Genomic DNA, 19994 nt, shown 5'->3' on the forward strand with positions numbered 1-19994 from the left:
CTAACTCTCTCAACCCCATTCTCTTGCCTTCTCCCTATAACCTGTGACACTTTTACCTATCAACCTTCATCTTAAATATACCCTATGATGTGGCCTGCACAGCCGTCTATGGCAAAGGATTCCACAGATTCACCACCCTCTGGCTAAAAAAAAATATATCTTTATCTCTGTTCAAATGGACGTCCCTCTAGTCTGAGGCTGTGGCCTTTGGTCCTAGATTACCCCAATATAAGAAACATCTCTCCACATCCACTCTATATTCGATAGGTTCAATGAGATCCCTCTCATTCTTCTAAACTGCAGCAAGTACAGGTCCAGAGCCATCAAACACTCCTCATATATTAACCCTCTCATCTTGTGAATCTCCTCAGGACTTTCTCCAACGTCAGCACAGCCTTTCTCAGTTTTGGGGCCAAAAACTGCTCACAATGCTCCGAGTGCGATCGGACCAATGCCTTATAAAGCCTTAGTTCTACATTCTTGTTTTTATATTCTATCCCTCTCGAAATGAACGCTAACATTGCATTTGGCTTCCTCACTATTAACTCAAACTGCAAGCTAACCTTTAGGGAATCCTGCACAAGGACTCCCAAGTCCCTCTGAGTTTTGAATTTTCTCCCCATTTACAAAATAGTCAATGTCCTTATTCCTTCTGCCAAAGTGCACTTCCCTACATGGTATTCCATCTGCCACTTTGCCCATTCTCCCAATCTGGTGGGCTACGTCACTTGCCCAGCACCAGATTTAAAAAAAAAAAATCCCCTTTTATATGTGTCCCGTTGTGCGAAGGGACCACCAAATGGACAGAGGAAGAGATTCAATAAACTACAAGGAAAAATGCAATGTTTCCACCGACTCCTGGGACTTTCTAGTCGGTGACCACTCAAAAGGAGAGAAGGGCTTTCGGGATGTTAGTGAGAAGCTCAAGTCTGGAGTTGACTGTGATCATCTCTTCCTCGGGTTGATGTCAGTTTTCAACCGCATAATATTGAAAGACGCAGTAATTACTTCTGTGGAGTATTTGTTTTAAGCTATTTTCGAGGGCCAGAAGGAATCAGCCATGTTATATAGAAGAGTACAGCACAGGAACAGGCTATTCGTCCCGTAATGTTGTGCCAAACCAGCTAAAAAGCAAATCAAAAATACCCAAACACTAATCCCTCCTTCCAACACCATGTCCATATCCGTCCATTCTCCTTACATCCATGTGTCAATCCAAACATCTCTTAAAAGCCTCGAATGTATTTGCATCTACCACCATACCAGGCAGTGCATTCCAGGCATCCACGACATATTGATGCTCGCCTAGAGTTACCCATAAAATGGAGCAGGTTTCTTGGTTTGAGAAGACCTCATAGTGTTGGTTGAGACTTGGTCAATAAATGCTAGCTTAGACAGTAACATTCAAATCCCATTGCCAATAGATTCATTATGTAAGGTATGCCTGATGAATTGATCTAACAATGTAAACTTGATTGATCTGCACGGTAACAAGGGATGACATTTTCAGCAGAAAATGGACTAGTAATGTAAAAGATATTGGTGAGGCTTAATTTTTTTAGATTATGAGAATACTCAGTCCTCTTTTATTGTCATTTAGAAATGCATACATGCATTAAGAAATGATACAATGTTTCTCCGGAGTGATATCGCAGAAAACAGGACAAACCAAAGACTAACACTGACAGAACCATATAATTATAACATATTGTTACAACAGTGCAAAGCGATTCCATAATTTGATGAAGAACAAACCATGGGTACGGTAAAAAAAAAAAAGTCTCAAAAGTCCCCGAGTCCCCGATAGCAGGCGGCAAAAGGGAGAAACTCCCTGCCATAAACCTCCAGGCACCATCAACTTGCCAATGCCTTGGAAGCAGCCGACCACAGCCGACACTGAGTCCGTCCATCCGAAAACTTTGAGCCTCCGACCAGCCTCTCCAATACAGCCTCCCGAGCGCCATCCTCTGCCGAGCACCTTCAACCTCACCCCGGCCGCTGAAACACGCAAAGCCGAGGATTTCGGCGCCTTCTGCTCCGGAGATTCCGGTTACCACACAGTAGCAGCGGCAGCGAAGCGGGCATTTCAGAAGTTTTCCACATGTTCCTCCGTACTCTCACGTCCGTCTCCATCAAATCAGGATTGTGCACGGTCCCCTACTTGACAGATAACAGATATTCATCACTGGAGAGGCAGCCCGCACTGCTGTCCCGCCGCCACCTTCTCCTCCTCAAATAATAATTGGAGTAATTTGGAGCATTATGTGCAGTTTTGGTCACCTGCCTACAGGAAAGATGTAAATAAGCTTGAAAGAGTACAGAGAAAATTTTCAAGGATGTTCCCGGGTCTGGAGGACTTGAGTTATAAAGAAAGATTGAATTAGTTAGGACTATATTCCTTGGAATGTAGAAGATTGAGAGGAGGTTTGATAGAGGTGTACAACATTATGAGGGGTGTCAATAGGGTAAATGCAAGCAGGCTTTTTCCACTGAGGTTGGGTAGAACTACAACCAGAGGTCATGGGTTAAGGGTGAAAGGTGAAAACTTTAAGGGGGAACATGAGGGGAAAATTCTTCACTCAAAGGGTTGTGAGTGTGGAACGAGCTTCCAGCACATGTGATGTATGTGAGCTCGATTTCAATGTTTAAGAGAAGTTTGGGTAGGTACATGGGATGGTAGGGGTATGGAGGGCTATCTATCCCCCATGGTGCAAGTCAATGGGAGTAGGCAGTTTAACAGGTTTTGGCATGGACTGGATGAGCCAGAGGACCTGTTTCTGTGCTGTACCTCTCTAAGACTCTGTGACTCTAATGCGCATTAAAGCTTCTTTGTACATACTGCAATTCTAAGGTCACTATAGCAAACAGGCAAGTGGACCTAAGTTTGAGCTCAACTTTCCGCCGTGATGATTTTGGGTTCCCATTGCCTTCCCCTCAGCTGTCTGGTTTGGTGTACCCCTCTGCAGGAGTCCAAGCTGGCCCAACTGGAACTACCGACAACAGTAGCAGCAGCGGAGGCGGCGATCAAGAAGCACCGGGATTTCCTGGTGACCCTGGAGATAAACTTGCAGAAGATCAACACAGTGGTTGAGGCTGGAGGACACCTGGCGAAAGGTGGCAACGTCTACCTGGACAAGATCAAAGATCAAATGGAATCCGTCATCACCAGGTATTCACTTAATAAACATACTAATGATTGGTGAACCTCGAAATAATGTTTGAATTTACGTTACTAACTGGCACGTACACCAATTATTCAACGTGCATTTTTATAAGTAATGGTACAAGTACAAAGAAATATTTACAGGCTGCCTCTCTGGTTACCAGATCTTTCACACAATATTGTACAGTTCTAGTCACTGTAGGAAGGACATGCTAGCATTAGAATGAGTGAAGAAGAGTTTCACCAGGATGTTATCTGGAATGGAAGACACTACAACAAGAAGAGGTTCCTTCATATTGTTATAGCCGGGGAGGTAGTAAGGATAAGCCGCTACCTATTAAATGCTCCCAGAGGCCTGTGTCTCAAACCAAGTCCAGCTGTTGGCCTTCACATGTGGCTTAGCTAGGAAGCCCGGCAGAACCTTTTTTTGTTGACAGGAGATGGGGCAAAGGCGAGTTACTGTCACCTTAAAGCCAGTCGCTTCGGGCAGATGGGCCTCATCAGCCATGGTTGGCAGCTCACCTAGGAGAGGGAAAACGCTGATCTCAAACCTCCGCTGCCTTGTGTCTATACCCACTCATGGGGTAGGTTTCGGGAGTAAACCCCAAAGGAAAAATGCGGAGCTGGAGTCCCATGGGCAATCCTGCTTTGAGTTCAGTGCTGACTGGCAACTCCTGCGACACGGCTGGTGCTAAACTGTATTGGCCTCTGCCGTTCCTCTGGATCCATCAGCTGTGTGGAGAGGGGGAGCCTGCTACCTGGGCAACAACTTTTTCTCCCTATTGTACTGGCCTGGCTTGTGTATTTAGACAGCTGGGGTGCAACACCCATGGCTGACCCTGACCCATGAGGTCTCTCATAACAAGAAGTGGTTGGATAGGCTGGGTTTAGTCTCAGAGGAACAGAGGATGGTGAGGGGCGAATAAGATTATGAAGGGTGATGATCTGTCAGAGTCTTCTCTCCAGGGTAGTAGAGTCTAAAACTGGAGGGTAGAGTGTAAGCAATGTTGGATCTCCACTTATTTTCTGATCCTTCGGGTCTTTATGGGTGTCAAAAATGACAAGCAGTGTTAATTCTAAGATTTCAGTTTATTTTAGAGTACAAACAACATACAAGTACTAAACAAGCTAGATAAGAAGCTGAGAAATGATGCTGAATGGAATTGATGCCAAGGGGTGCAAGAAAAAGGAATAAATATCACACTTTAGAAAAAGCTGTAATTTTTATATATAAAATAAGGAACATTCTTTAGATAGGAATAAACTAGTGATGTAAAACAATTACATCACTTGGGTAATATGTAAACACTTAGCCAATGAAAAATGAGTAAGGTGATAAACCGTTAGTTTAGCTGCTATACCGCTTTCTGCCAGTGAGTGTGAGATGTACGAGTCCGTTTAAAAAGTACAAATCTTATGAAAAATATCATTTAAAAAACAGTGGTTTCCAACAGGAGAGAGGTGAGAAATTCAAAGGCGGTTTTAAAGGGAGGTTTTCACACAGAGAGTGATGGTTATAGAGATTTATATAACCATTCAGCATGAAAACGGCATCTGCCCAACTGGTCCCATGATGCTTATTAGGCATAACACATTTGCTGTTGTTTGGCCCAAATGCTTTTGTTTTAAATTTCCTATTGTAGCTTCACCTTGTATTAAAGGCAAAGTCAATGTTGTGTCATGTGTACAAGTACATGCCTGCCCGGCAGCATGATAGCGTAGTGGTTAGCACAACGCTTGGCAGTCCTGGTGACCCGGGTTCAATACCCACCACTGCCTTTAAGGTATTTGTATGATCTAACCTCCGAGTTTCCTCCCACAGACCAAAGACCTACCTGTTAGTAGGTTAATTGGTCATTGTAAATTGTCCCATGATTAGGCCAGGGTTAAATTGGGGGATTGCAGGGCGGTGTGGCTCGAAGGGCCAGGGTCAATTAAAAAAAACTTACTTGCAGGCGCAGAGCATCATATAAACAACATGGACAAGAAAAACATTAATAGGAATTACACAATTTTTACAAAAATGAACACAGAGCAAAAAGCCCCGGGATCAATAAAGTATGACTATGATTATAAAAGACAAAGGCCACTTTAGTGGATAGTGGTCACAGTGGTCCTAGTGCTTCTAAGCTGTAGTGATCAGGGTTTGTTGGTTCATTCAAGAACCAAACGGTTGAAAGGAAGTAGCTGTTCTTGAACCTAGTGCTGTGGAACACCAGTGTTCTGTACCTCCTGCCCAAAAGTAGTGGTGAAAAGATGTCATGGTCCAGGTGGTGGGAATTTATGATAGATGTTGCCTTCACTGTACCTCTCCGTGCTTGTCCAATGGTAATGATCTCTATTGGATTTGACTATACCACCTCCTCTGGCAGCATCCTCCACATACTCACCACCCTCCATGTGGAAAAACTTGTCCCCAAATTCTCCTTTAGACCTACCTGTAGACTCCCCTCCCCAAGAAAAAAAAGACTTGATTATCTACCCTACCTATGCATCTAATAATTTTTAAGTTTCTATCAGCTCACATTTGATGGCTCACTGGAATTCCGAAGAATGAGGAGTGACTTCATTGAAGCCCCTGTCGAATGTTGGAAGGCTTGGATAGAGTGAATGCGGGGAGGATGTTTCCTATTGTGGGGAAGACTAAGACTAGAGAACACAGCCTCAGAATAGAGGGACGTCCATTTCGAAAGGAGATGAGGAATTTCTTTAGCCAGTGAGTGGTGAATCTGTGGAAATTGCTGCCACAGGTGGCTGTGGAGGCCAAGTCATTGGGTATATTTAAGGCAGAGGTTGATAGATTCTTGATCAGTCAGAGCGTGAAGGGGTACAGGGAAAGGGAAGGAGATTGGGACTGCGAGGGAAATGCATCAGCCATGATGAAATGGCGGAGCAGACTCGATGGGCCAAATGGCCTAATTCTGCTCTTATATCTTAGGGTTTCCCCAACCCTCCATTGCCTCAGGGAAAATAGTCCGGGCCAATCCAGAATCTTTATGTGGAACGAGTTGCCAGAGAAAGTGGTAGAGGTGGATATAATTAAAATATTTTAAAAGCACTCAGGGTAAGACAGGAGTATGAGAAAATGGCTCCAATGCAGGCAACTAGGATAGCATGGGTTAATAGCAGGATTGGTATGGATGAATTGGGCCAATCGGCCTGTTTCTGTGCTGTACCGCATTCTGACTGTATGACAGTGGGTTTAAACTGGGCCGTGTAAAGAGAACCGTGAGGGGTTAAAAACCAAGAAGGAGTAAACCATTGTAAGTAACATCAAAAATGACATTGCAAGTTTGTTTGATAAAACAGTACTGTGCAAAAGTCTGAGGCACATATATATAGCAGGTGAGCTTCATACTTTTGCACAATATTGTATTTGTCAAAGTGGAGTGGAGAGCAAGTTTGTAAATCTGGCCGGAGCAAAGGCTGCTGGGAATGGTGAGGGTGGAGCACCGGAGGAGGGGTGTGGGGCGGGTGGCACACCCAGACGGAGTGCCAGGGGCGGGGGAGGGGGGGTGGCACACCCAGACCTGAGACACCAGGCAATGTCATTTGATTCCAACCAATTAGTTTATTGATCATTACAGAAAGCTCTCCTGCTCTCTCCCCCTCCCTTCCCCTTTTCCCAACAATAATTCCCCTCTCCTTGCCCCCTTCCCACTCTCAGCCTACAATTGAGACCCAAATCAGAATCAGGTTTATCATCACTCACATATATCATGAATTTTTTTTTTTGCAGCAGTAGTACAGTGCAATACATAAAATTACTACAGTACCATGCAAAAGTCTTAGGCACCCTAGCTATATGTAGGTGCCTAAGACTTTTACACAGGATTGTATGTTGAAAGGAGAGATGAAGGACAAGGCAAATCCACTAAAAACAAACTTGGGTATTACTGTAATGGGCAGTAAGGAACTCAAAGGAGGGGGAAAGTGTAGTGACTCGATTATCATTTACCAAAGCTCTATGAATTCTGGAATGCCTGACGGAATTGATCAACTAGAGATGACAATCAACAAAGGACCAAGCACTGATCCCTGTGGCACACCACTAGTCACAGGCCTCCAGTCAGAGAGGTAATCCTCTACTACTACCTCTGGCTTCTCCCACAAAGCCAATGTCCAATCCAATTTACTACCTCATCCTGAATGCCAAGCAAATGAACCTTCTTGACCAACCTCCCATGCGGGACCTTGTCAAATGCCTTACAAAAGTCCATGTAGACAACACCCACTGCCTTACCTTCATCCACTTTCCTGCTAACTTCCTTGAAAAACTTTTAAGTTTGATTAGACATGACCTACCACGCTGACTATCTTTAATTAGTCCATGTCTATCCAAATACTTATATATCCGGTCCCTTAAAATACCTTCCAATAACTTTCCCACAACTGATGTCAGACACACTGGCCTATAATTTTCCGGTTTATGTTTAGAGCCTTTTTTAAACAGTGGAGCAACATTGGCTATCTTCCAGTCCTCTGGTACCAACCTGTCGCTAAGAATGATTTAAGTATCTCTGCCAGGGCCCCGGAAATTTATACACTTGCCTCCCATAGAGTCCAAGGGAATGCCTTGTTATGCCCTAGGGATTAACTCACCCTGATTTGTCTTGGGGTAGCAAACACCTCCTCCTCTGTAATCTGTACAGGGTTCATGAAGTTGATGCCAATTTGCCTCACTTCTATTGATGCTGTGTCCATCTCCTGAGTAAATACAGATGCAAATAATTCATTTAACATCTCTCCCCCACCGCCCCCCATCTGTTTTAACTCCAAGCATGTATTACCATTCTGGTCTTCTAGAGGACCAATTTCGTCTCTTGCAGTCCCTTTGATTTTAACATATCTGTAGAATTTTTTAGGATTCTCCTTCATCTTGTCTGCTAGAACAACTTCATGCCTTCTTTTAGCCCTCCTGATTTCTTTGTGTTTTCTTGCATTTCTTGTTCTTCACAGACTCGTCACTTGTTCCTGCTTGCTTATATCTGCTATGCACCTCTTTTTTTTTTTAACTTAACCAGAGCCTTAATATCTCCTGAAAACAAAGGCCCCATGTACTTGTTATCTTTACCTGTTATTCTGACAGGCACATACAAGCTCTGTACTCGCAAAATTTCATTTTTGAAGGTCTCCTACTTATCAAGTAGACCTTTGCCAGAAAACAGCCTGTCCCAATGCACATTTGTCAGATCATTTCTGATACCCTCGAGATTTGCCTTTCTCCGATTTAGGATCTCAGCCTGTGGACCAGACCTATCTTTTTGCACATTTACTCTGAAACTAATGGCATTGTGGTCACTAGATTGAAAGTGTTCCCCAACACAAACTTCTGTCACCTGCCCTCTTTCATTTGTTAATAGCAGATCCCGTACCACACACTCTGTCCTTGGGACTTCTACGTGCTGATGAAGGAAGCTTTCCTGACACTTTTGACAAATTCTATCTATAAGACCAGAAGACGTAGGAGCAGAATTAGGCCATCTGCCCCATCGAGTCTGCTCCTCCATTCAATCATGGCTGATCCTTTTTCCCCTCCTCAGCCCTACCGCCTAGCCTTCTTGGCCGTGGCCAATCAAGAATCTATCAATCTCTGCCTTAAATGCACCCAATGACTTGGCCTCCTCAGCTGCCTGTGGTTAAAACCCCCCCACAAATTTAGCACCCTCTGGCTAAAGAAGTTTCTCTGCATCAATATTTTAAATGGACACTCCACTATCCTGAGTCTGTGCCCTCTTGTCCTAGACTCCCCCACCATGGGCAATATCCTTTCCACATCTACTCTGTCTGGGCCTTTCAACATTCGAAAAGTTTCAATGAATTCTACCCCCCCTCCACCCACCATCCTTCTAAATTCCAGCAAGTGCAGGCCCAGTGTCATCCAACGTACCTTGTATGATAACCCTTTCATTCCCGGAATCATCCTTGTGAACCTCCTCTGAATCTTCTCCAATGCCAGCACATCTTTTCTTAGATAAGGAACCCAAAACTGTTCACAATACTCAATGTGAGGCCTCACCAGCCTTATAAAGCCTCAGCATCACATCCTTGCTCTTGTATTCTAGACCTCTTGAAATGAATGCTGACATTGCATTTGCCTTCCTCACCACCAGCTCTACCTGCAAGTTAACCTTTAGGGTGTTTTGCACAAGAACTTCCAAGTCCCTTTGCGCCTCGGATTTTTGGACCTTTCTCCCTATTTAGAAAATAATCTTCACATTTATTTTTTCAACCAAGGTGCATGACCATGCATTTTCCAACACTATTTTTCATTTGCTAATTTCTTGCCCACTCTCCTAACCTGTAGCCTTCCTGTTTCCTCAGAACAACCTGCCTCTCCACCGATTTTCATATCATCTGCAAACTTGGCAACAAAAGCCATCTATTCCATTATCTAGGTTATTTATATACAGCATAAGATGAAGTCACCCAAATACAGACCCCCTGTGGAACACCACGAGTCACTGGCAGCCAACTAGGAAAGGATCCTTTTATTCCCACTTGCTGCCTCCTACCAATCAGCTAATGCTCTAACTATGTTAGTAACTTTCCTGTAATACCATGGGCTCTTAACTTGGTAAACAGCCTCATGTGTGGCACCTTGTCAGAGGTCTTCTGAAATCCAAATATGCAACTTCCACGGCATCTCCTTTTTCTATCCTACTTGTAATCTCCTCAAAGAATTCCAACAGGTTTGTCAGGCAGGATTTTCCCTGAAGGAAACCATGCTGACTTTGTACGATCTTGTCCTGTGTCACCAAGTACTCCATAACCTCATTCTTAACAATTGACTCCAATGACTTCCCAACCACTGAGGTCAGGCTACCTGGTCTATAATTTCCTTTCTGCTACCTCGCTCCCTTCTTAAAGAGCGGCGTGACATTTGCAATTTTCCAGTCCTGTGGAACCATGCCAGGGTCCGAATATCCTTGTAAGATCATTACTAATGCCTCCAAGATCTCTCCCACTACCTCTTTCACAACCCGAGGATGTAGTTCATCTGGTCTGGGTGACTTATGTACCTTTAGATCTTTCAGTTTTTTGGGCACCACCTTCCTTGTAATTGTAACTGAACTCACTTGTCTTCCCTGACACACTTCAACAACTGCCACACTGCTAGTGTCTTCCACAGTGAATACTGCTGCAAAGTATTCATTTATTCCCTCTTTCTCCTTGTTCCCTGTTATTATTTCTCCTGCCTCATATTATAGCGGTCCTATGTCCTCGCTCATCTTTCTTTTATTTTTTATATACTTGAACAAGCTTTTATTTTCTGTCCACCTTCATATTGTTTGCCAGCTTGCTTTCATATTTCATCTTCTCCCTCCTAATGATTCTTTTAGTCACTCTCTGTAGGTATCTAAAAGCTTCCTAATCCTCAATCTTCCTGCAAATTTTTGCTCTGTTGTATGCCCTCTCTTTTGTTTTTACATTAGCTTTGACTTCTCTTGTCAGCCACGGTTGTACTATTTTGCTATTTGAGTATTTCTTTGTTTTTGAAATACATCTATCCTGCACCTTCCTCATTTTTCCATTGCTGCTCTGCTGTTGTCCCTGCCGGCATCTCCTTCCAATTTACTTTGGCCAACTCCTCTCTCATACCACCGTAATTTCATTTACTTCACTGAAATACTGCTATGTCAGACTACTTTCTTCCGATCGAATTTCAAGTTGGACTCAATCATATTGTGCCCACTGCCTCCTAATGGGTTATTTTATCTTTAGCTCCCTAGTTGTCTCCAGTTTATTACATAAATACCCAAGCCCATATCACCTATTCCCTGGTAAGCTAAAAACAAACTGCTCTAAAAAGCCATTGCTTAGGCATTCAACCGATTCAATCTGTTGGGATCTATTACCAGCCTGATCTAACCAACCTATCTGCATGTTAAAATCTCCCATGACTATTATAACATTGTCCTTTTGACACACCTTTCCTATTTCCTTTTGTAATTTGTAGTCCACATCCCAGCTACTGTTTGGAGGCCTGTATATAACTGGCATCCTTTTACCATTGCAGTTTCTTAACTCGACCCACAAAGATTCAACATCTTCCAATCCTATGTCACATCTTTCTAATGATTTGATGCCATTCTTTACCAGCAGAGCCAAGCCACGCCTTCTGCCTATCTTCCTACTGCTGCAATACAACATGTAACCTCGGACATTCAGTTCCCAACTACAACCATTCTTCAGCCATGATTCGGTGATGGCCACAACATCATACCTGGCAATCTGTAATATTGCAACGAGATCATCCCCTTATTTCTTATACTCTGTGCATTGATATATAACTCTTTGAGTACTGTATTTGCTACTGTTTTTGATTCTGCATTACTAATGCATTGATGCTCACCCTACTGGCTGCAGTTTTGGGAGGAGAGTACCGGATGGGAGGAGAGTAAAAAGTCCATGGTTTGGGTGCGATGCATCCCTGATAATGCTTTTCGCCCTGCCCAGGCAGCGTTTATGGTAGATGTTCTCAATGGTGGACAGTTGGGTGCCGATAATCTACTGGGCGGTTTTTACCACACGCTGGAGTGCTTTGCATCTTCCCATTTTTTCTTCTGTCAGTCACTCAGTTGCCCGCATCCTGCAACTTATTGGTGACTATTTCCCTGCAACTCTGAATGATGACCTCCTCACTTTCCCGTACAAGCCGAAGGTCATCCAGCTGCTGCTTCCAATCCCTAACATGATCCTCAAGGAACTGCAGCTGGATGCACTTCACTCCAACATCTGGCAACTCACAAAGACAATTTAAACTATACTAAGTACCCCAGACACAGTAAGAAAAAAAAAGGAAACTTAACAGAAACTTACCCAGACAATTTACTCAGAGTTGACGCCTCTTCCAAGCCAAAGCCTCTTTGAGCCAATGCCTGATACTTCCCACTCTTATCACTGGCCCACTCCCACAATGGCCACTCCGCGTGTCCCTTCTGTACTTTTATTTACTCCTCTTTGTGCTGCTCCCGATGCTGATTGGGCAGCTGCAATGAAGCAGATTGCCCGTGAAGCTTTCCTTTTAAACGAGCGCCGCTGACCTGCGAGTAACCTCCTTGCTGTGTGCTTCACTCACTGCTGATTTGGCCACTGGAATCCCTTCTAGTCCTTTTACAATATGGGACTCCCAGTCAATATGTGGAAAGTTAAAATCACCTACTATAACAACCTGACGTTTCTTGCAACAGTCTGTGAACTCTTTACAAATTTGTTCCTCTAAATCCCGAGGACTGTTGGGTGGTTTATAATATAGCCTCATTAATGTGGTTATACCTTTCCTATTCCTCAGTTCCATCTATAATGTCTTAGTAGCTGAGTTCTCCGGTCTGGCTTGATAGAGCCTGCCGTAACATTTTCCCTGACAAGTAACACCACCCTTCCTCCTTTAATCCCTCCAGCTCTTCATGTCAAAAACAACAGAACCCCAAAATATTGAGCTGCTAGCCCTGCCCCTTGTGCAGTCATGTCTCGCTAATGGCTGCAATGTCATAATTCCAGGTGTTGATCCATGCCCACAGCTTATCTGCCTTTCCTACGATACTTGTTGCATTGAAACGTATGCTGCTCAGGACACTAGTTGCACCATGTTCAACCTTTTGATTCCTGACTTTGTCTGAGGTTTTACCAACGTCTTTTTCTCCAACCTCTCCTCTAACAGTTCTGGCATTCTGGTTCCCCCTGCAACTCTAGTTTAAACCCCACCGTGCAGCATTAACAAACCTTCCCACTAGGATATTTGTCCCCCTCCAGCTCAGGAGCAAAAGGGCCCACCTTCCCTGGAAGGGAGCCCAGTGATCCAAAAATCTTATGCCCTCCCTCCTGCACCAACTCCTTTGCCATGTGTTAAACTGCATGATCTTCCTAGTTCTGGCCTCACTAGCATGTGGTATGGGTAGCAATCCAGAGATCGCAACGCTGGAGGTGCCTTTTAACTTAGCACCTGAACTCCCTATGCAGAAGCTCGTCACTGATCCTACTCACGTCATTGGTGCCAACGTAGACTACGACCTCTGGCTGCTCACCTTCCCAGTTGAGAATACTGAGGACTCAGTCCGAGATGTCCCTGATCCTGGCACCCAGGAGACAACATACTATTGTGGAATCTCATTCCTGCCCACAGAATCTCCTGTCTGTTCCCCTAACTAACGAATCCCCCATTTCCACAGCGCGTCTCTTCTTCCACATTCCCATCTGTCTCAGTGCCAAAGACCTGACTGCTGTGATTTTCCTCTTGTAACTAATATCGCTTTGTTCTGAATCAGAGCAGACCACAGAGCGGTTCAAAGGGAATGTATGATTTAAGTACATGTATGTCACCATGTACAACACTGAGAATCATTTTCTTGCGGGCATACTCGATAAAACCAATAAGCATAATAGACTCAGTGAAAGGCTGCACCACCAGCGTGAACAACCAGTGTGAAAAAGACAGCAAATACAAAAAAGAATGAAAAAAATAAGTAATAATAACAAATAAATAAGCAATAAATATCGAGAAGATGAGATGAAGGGTCCTTAAAAGTGAGTCTGTGGTTTCTGGGAACAGTTCAGCGATGGGGTGAGTGAGGTTGAGTGAAGTTGTCCCCTCTGATTCAAGAGCCTGATGGTTGAGAGGTAATGACTGTTCCTGAGTCTGGTGGTGTGAGTCTTGAGGTTCCTGTACTTTCTTCCTGATGGCAGCAGTAAGAAGAAAGCATGTCTTGGGTGGTGGGGGTCCCTGATAATGGATGCTGCTTTCCTGCGACAACGCTTCATGTAGACGTACACAGTGGTGGGCAGATCTTTACCAGTGATGGACTGGACTGTATCCATTACCTTTTGTAGGATTTTTCATTCAAAGGAATTGGTGTTTCCATACCAGGCTGTGATGCAGCCAGTCATTATAATCAGTTTGTAGTTCCTTTTGGAAAATTATAATTACCTGGCTTTAGTTACTCATTTCTGACTCAGACTTCTCTAATTATCAACCTGTATATTCCATCTTACCGAGAAACACCTCACAAATAACTTCTTATTTGGAAATTTTCTCTAGTTCAGCAGATTATCAGGATCATTATTGTGTCCACTTTAAAGCACTTTTGCTATTCCTGAGCAAAACCCATTCAGAAGACAACTCACAAAATGGAGGCTACAGAGCAGCTTCACAAAATGGCAGCCTCCAGTCTTTTAACCACATGGCAAGAACAAGGACAGTCTGATTGTCTACTTACCTCATTTGATTTTGATGTTTACTTCTCTATTTTAATTCCTTCATAGCCAACAACAGGCACTTTTGGCCCAATGAGCCTGTTCCCAATTAACTTACTAACCCATATGACTTTGGGATGTGGGAGGAAACCAGAACTCCCAGAGGAAACACATATGGTAACGGCGAGAACATACCGACACCTCAGGCAGTGGTAGGAATTGAACCTACATCGCTGGTAGTGTAACGCATTGCGCTAGCCACTCTGTTGCAGTCTGCTGCCTTGTGTCGGAGCAGGATTAACAGTTTCCACCTTGTTTACAGGAGTCAAAACAACTATAAGCTTGCCCATGAGTGGTTGGTGCGGCTATGCGACCAATGGGAGCTTCTGCGGTTCCTTCAGAGCTGTCACGAGGTCAGTGCCAAGATATTCTTTTGAGGGTCCGAGGAAGATGGAGTGGAGGCCAAGGGTTGAATTGTTGGCTGTGGAATGCCATTGATTGATTTGCTATTTGTAGCTATTACCCTCTGGTAAGAGTTGGAATATTTGCCATTTGATTGTACAGGCGTATTAATGTCAGAGCAGCCATGAGTGATACAACAGAGACATCAGTGAATGAAAAGTGTCCCTCCGTCTGGAGGGATACAGTCAGCATGAAGTTAACACCAGGCTGGTAGACATACAGGGATTGCAGGTTAAGCTTCTCCCTCACAGTTCCAGGGAACTCGGGTCCAATCCCATACTGAATGTTGCCCCCCTTCGTTATAGTCCCCAAAACAGTCTGCACGACTGTACCCCAGTGTTATACAATGACAGATCCATTCCCGCTAGCACTGTACCCTAGTGATAGACTATTCTCACCACATTGTACGCCAGTGTTATAGAGTGGCAGACCTGTCCCCATTGGTACTGTACCCTGGTGTTATATAGTGACAGACTCGTCCCCACTGGCAGTGTGTCCCGGTGTTATATGATGACAGACCTGTGCCCATTGGTACTGTACCCCAGTGTTATACAGTGACAGACCCGTCCCCACTGGTACCGTATCCCAGTGTTGTGCAGTGACAGGCCCGTCCCCACCGGTACCTTACCCCAGTGTTATACAGTGACAGACCCTTCCCCACCAGTACTGTACCTGTTTTGTACAGTGGAAGACCTGTCCCCACCAGTACTGTACCCCGTTGTTACATAGTGACAGACCTGTCCCCACCAGTACCATACCCTGGTGTAATACAGTGACTCACCTGTCCCCACCAGTACTGTACCCCGTTGTTACATAGTGACAGACCTGTCCCCACCAGTACCATACCCTGGTGTAATACAGTGACTCACCTGTCCCCACTGGTACTGTACCCCAGTGTTGTACACTGACAAACCTGCCCCACTGGTACTGTACCCCAAAAGGCATGGCAAGGCACAGAAGACATCATGGTCATCTACTACAACCAAGAAAGACCCCAGTTTGTGACGTTTGCTCGTACCGCTGGACCCAGACTCCTGAGGTCGAGAGAGTGGAACTGTCCCAGTGCAGTGGCTTTTCAAATCATATTAAATTCAGTCATATCAACTTTAATTATCATTCATCCATACTCTCCCATACAGGTTTTCTGTCATTGTCGGACCCAACGGACAACCTCCATTATATCCAAGGTAGTTAGAGTGATAACTCTGGGGCATCAGTTCTCTGCACCAACGCTGTACAGTGAGGGAACATTGAAAATAAATACCCCGATTTAACAGTGTGGCCGTCGATGCAGTATTATACAATAACAAACCTGACCCATCACCAGGTACTATATCCCTGTTCGACATTGTGATGTCTACACCTGTCAGTACGGTAGCCCAGTGTGATACAGTGATATTCCTACAACCACCAGGACAGTACGATTGTATGTACAATACTGTACAACGTAGATTGGGAAACTTCTCCACCGAGCTCCTTCGCTCCGACTTCCTCAAAAAGCAGGATCTCTTGGTGGCTGCCCACTTCAATCCTACTTCCCCTTCCCATTCTGACATGTCAGTCCATGGCCTCTTCTACCACCACAATGAGGCCACTCTCAGGTTGGAGGAGCAACACCTCATGTTCCGTCTGGGTAGCCTCCAACCTGATGGCGTGAACATCGATTTCTTGAACTTCCGGTAGTTGCGCCTCCACCCACCCCCCATCATTCCCCATTCCTGTTTGCCCCTCTCACCTTAACTCCTTACTTGCCCATCTGGTGCTCCTCCCCCTTCCATAGACTTCTGCCCTCTCCTACTAGATTCACCTTTCTCCAGCCCTTTATCTCTTTCACCAGTCAACTTCCCAGCTCTTTACTTCACCCCTCCACCTCTCCCAATTTCACCTATCGCCTACCACCTTGTACTTCTTCCTCCCCTCCCCCCATCTTCTTACTCTGACTTCTCTCCCTTTTTAGCCGTAAAGAAGGGTCTCAGTCCAGAACGTCAACTGTTTACTCTTTTCCATAGGTGTGTGCCTGGCCTGCTGAGTTCCTGCAACATTTTCTGTGTGTTGCTGTGGATTTCCAGCATCTACAAAATTTCTCTTGTTTGTGATACCATACTCTAGTCTATTGCAGTGACAGTTCCACAGCCACCCCTGCTATACTCCAGTGTGATGGGCTGATAGACCTGCCCCGACTAGCACAGCATCACAGTGTTACACAGTGACAGACCCACCACCACTACCAGTATTATACAATGTAAGACCCATAACCATGAGTACTGATAGTGTACGTTAACCTACCTCCCAGTCGGGATTGTACCTGAATGTGCATTGACAGACCTGCCTGGTCTATACGTTACTCCAGTGTTGTACAGACACACGGATCTCCTCACCAGAGCCGTACGCCAATGTTTACAGTGACAGATTAATCTCCACCACCCTCTGCATGAAGAAATTTCTGTACTTCTCTGTCCTAAAGAGCCTAGCCTTATGCTGAGACTCGGTCCTTAGACGCTGAAGCTTTTGCCAAGGGAAATGTCCTCCATGCATATATGACCTATAACAATTTCCCAAGTTTTAGTCTAAGGGAAGCACAGCCTTGTCGGGTTTCGAGGCTTGTGTAGCTGAATGACCCAGAGAGCTACGTAGGCTGGAGTCCAGGGCTTTATGCTTTGGCTCTTGGTCAGGTCACCCATGCCAAACAGGTCAAAGGGTAGAGGACAGACTCCACTGCTCTTACAGGACTAGTGACCCCGCCTGGTAAAACAAGGCTGTGACGGAAACAGCAATGAAATGTCTTTCTACATCTGACTGCGACAGTATTCCCGAGTCTCTGCCTGGGACTTGCATGACTAACAGTAGTGAAAACAGGAGGAATATCCTGACAGATTCCTTCCTCTCCAGCCGTTTGTCTTTCCCACCCACCTGGCTTCACCTATCACCTTTTTCCCCTTCCCCTTCCTGTTCCTTTTTATTTTGGCATCTTCCCTCTCCCTTCTCAGTCCTGAAGAAGGGTCTCGGCCCGAAATGTCATTTCCATAGATGCTGCCTGACCTGATGAGTCCCTCCAGCATTTTGTGTGTGTGTGTGTGTTTGCAACCACACATTTTTTTCTCCACTATATTAAATCTACCACGTTCTCATCCACTGTTCATATCTCCTTGAATCTACATTACATCTTCCACCCGACTCAAAATGTCATCTCGATTTGTATTATTAGCAGACTTGGATATATGATCCTCAGCCACCTCTTGAGTTAGCTTGTCAATAACTACTGGCCTGCAGTGCCCTACAAATCACCGCCTGTCAATCCGACGGATCCTCGGATCAATTGCTGGTATCTATTTCTCACGGTTAGGTCGCCTGAAGCTATAGGGCACAGGTTTAAAGTGAGACTCAAGGGGATCTGAGTGGTAATTTTTTTTTCTCACAAAGAGTAGTTGATATCCAGAATGGACTGTGGCAGGTACAATAACAATACGGAAGAGGCATTTGGACAGGTGCGTGACTGAGCATGGCACAGAGGGATATGGGATTAATTCAGGCAAATGGGATTAGATAGTCATGATACTTGGTGTAGATGATCTGTAGGGACTGTTTCTATGCTCTGCTCACACTGTGACTTCACGGATCAATTTGTTCACACTCTTTTCTTTCTGTCAGTTCTCACTTCACCCCAGCTCACCGTCCGTAGCTGCATTGGCTTTAATTTGTTAACCTACCTCCTGTGCAGTAGCTTAGTCAGATCTTGAAAATCCAAATGTACCACATCCAATTCCACCTCTCAATTTTAAGGAACCACCATAGTCTGTCGATCTGTAATACTAAGGAGAGTATTACTGAAATCTGAGCAATTGCTGTACATTATGGTGCTAAACTGGTGAACACAGATTGGTCATTGTACATCACTGGGGTGCAGCATAGGTGAACACAACAACACCCACAAAATCCTAGAGGAACTCAGCAGGTCAGGCAGCATCTACGGAAATGAATAAACTGTTGTGGTTTTGGGCTGAGACCCTCCTGCAGGACTGGAAAGGAAGGGGGAAGATGCCAGAATAAAAAGGTTGAGGTAGAAGGTAATAGGTGAAGCCAAGTGGGCAGGAAAGGTAAAGGGCTGGAGAAGAAGGAATCTGATAGGAGAGGAGAGAGGACCATGGGAGAAAGAGAAGGAGATGGGGACACGGGGGGGGGGGGGGCGCGGGAGGGGTAATAGGAGGGTAAGAAGAGGTAACAGGCCAGAATAGGGGGAATGGAAAAAGAGGAAAGGGGGAGGTAAATTTACTTTACTGGAAGGAGAAATCGATATTCGTGCAATCAGGTTGGAGTCTACCCAAACGGAATATAAGGTGTTGTTCCTCCACCCTTCGTGGCACAAGAGAAGGCCGTGTTCCGACATGTCGGAATGGGAACTACAATGTTTGTCCACCAGAAAGCTCCAGTTTAGGTGAATGGAGTGGAGGTGCTCGACGAAGCAGACCCCCAATTTATGACAGGTCTCACTTGGGTCTCACTTACATTGGGAACACCAGATACAATAGGCGACCCTAGCAGGTTTGCGGGTGAAGCATTGCCTCGCCCGGAAGGACTGTTTGGGGCCTGTGATGGACATGAACGGGCAAGTTAAAACTTTGGCCATGAGGGAGATGAGTGGGGAGGAATGAATGGACAAGAGGAATGGCGGGAGCGATCCCTGCAGAAAGCAGAGGGGGGAGGTAAAGATATATTTAGTGGTAGGATCCCTTTGAGATTGCGGTTGTGGGGAATGATGTGTTGGATGCAGATGCTCATTGGGTATTAGGGAAGGACAAGATGAACTCTTATCACTGTTAAGGTGGCGGGAAGATGGTGTGAGTGCGGATGGATGTTTGAGAAATGGGATGAGATGATGCTGAGGACAGCATCAATGGTGGTGGAAGGGAAAACCTGTACTTTGAAAAAGGAGGACATCTCTGATGTCCTGGGAAGGAAATCCACATCCTAGGAACAGATGCAGCAGAGACAAAGCAACTGAAAAAGGGAATAGTATTTTTACAGGAGATAGGGTGGGAAGAGGTATAGTAGAGATAACCGTAGGAACCAGTAAGTTTGGAAAAGATGACAGTAGACAGTTTGTCTCCAGAGATGGAGACAGAGAAATCGAGGAAGGGTAAGGAGGGTTTCAGAAGTGGACCAAGTGAATTTAAGCTCA

At 45.0% G+C, this 19994-nt stretch overlaps 1 protein-coding gene across 2 annotated transcripts in view; it reads left to right on the forward strand.

The window, feature by feature from the left end:
- Window positions 1-19994, forward strand: part of LOC140203799 (spectrin beta chain, non-erythrocytic 1) — a 202318-nt gene that overhangs the window by 57079 nt on the left and 125245 nt on the right. The window contains exons 7-9 of one of the 2 annotated variants that reach the window (XM_072269878.1): window positions 2967-3169; window positions 14679-14769; window positions 15958-16005. In XM_072269878.1, coding sequence (XP_072125979.1) covers window positions 2967-3169; window positions 14679-14769; window positions 15958-16005 — 342 coding nt within the window. The remainder of the gene's footprint in view (window positions 1-2966; window positions 3170-14678; window positions 14770-15957; window positions 16006-19994) is intronic. The other variant, XM_072269879.1, reaches the window with a different exon arrangement.

The sequence above is a fragment of the Mobula birostris genome, chromosome 10 (assembly GCF_030028105.1).
Source record: "Mobula birostris isolate sMobBir1 chromosome 10, sMobBir1.hap1, whole genome shotgun sequence".
NCBI classification, from domain to species: Eukaryota; Metazoa; Chordata; class Chondrichthyes; order Myliobatiformes; family Myliobatidae; genus Mobula; species Mobula birostris.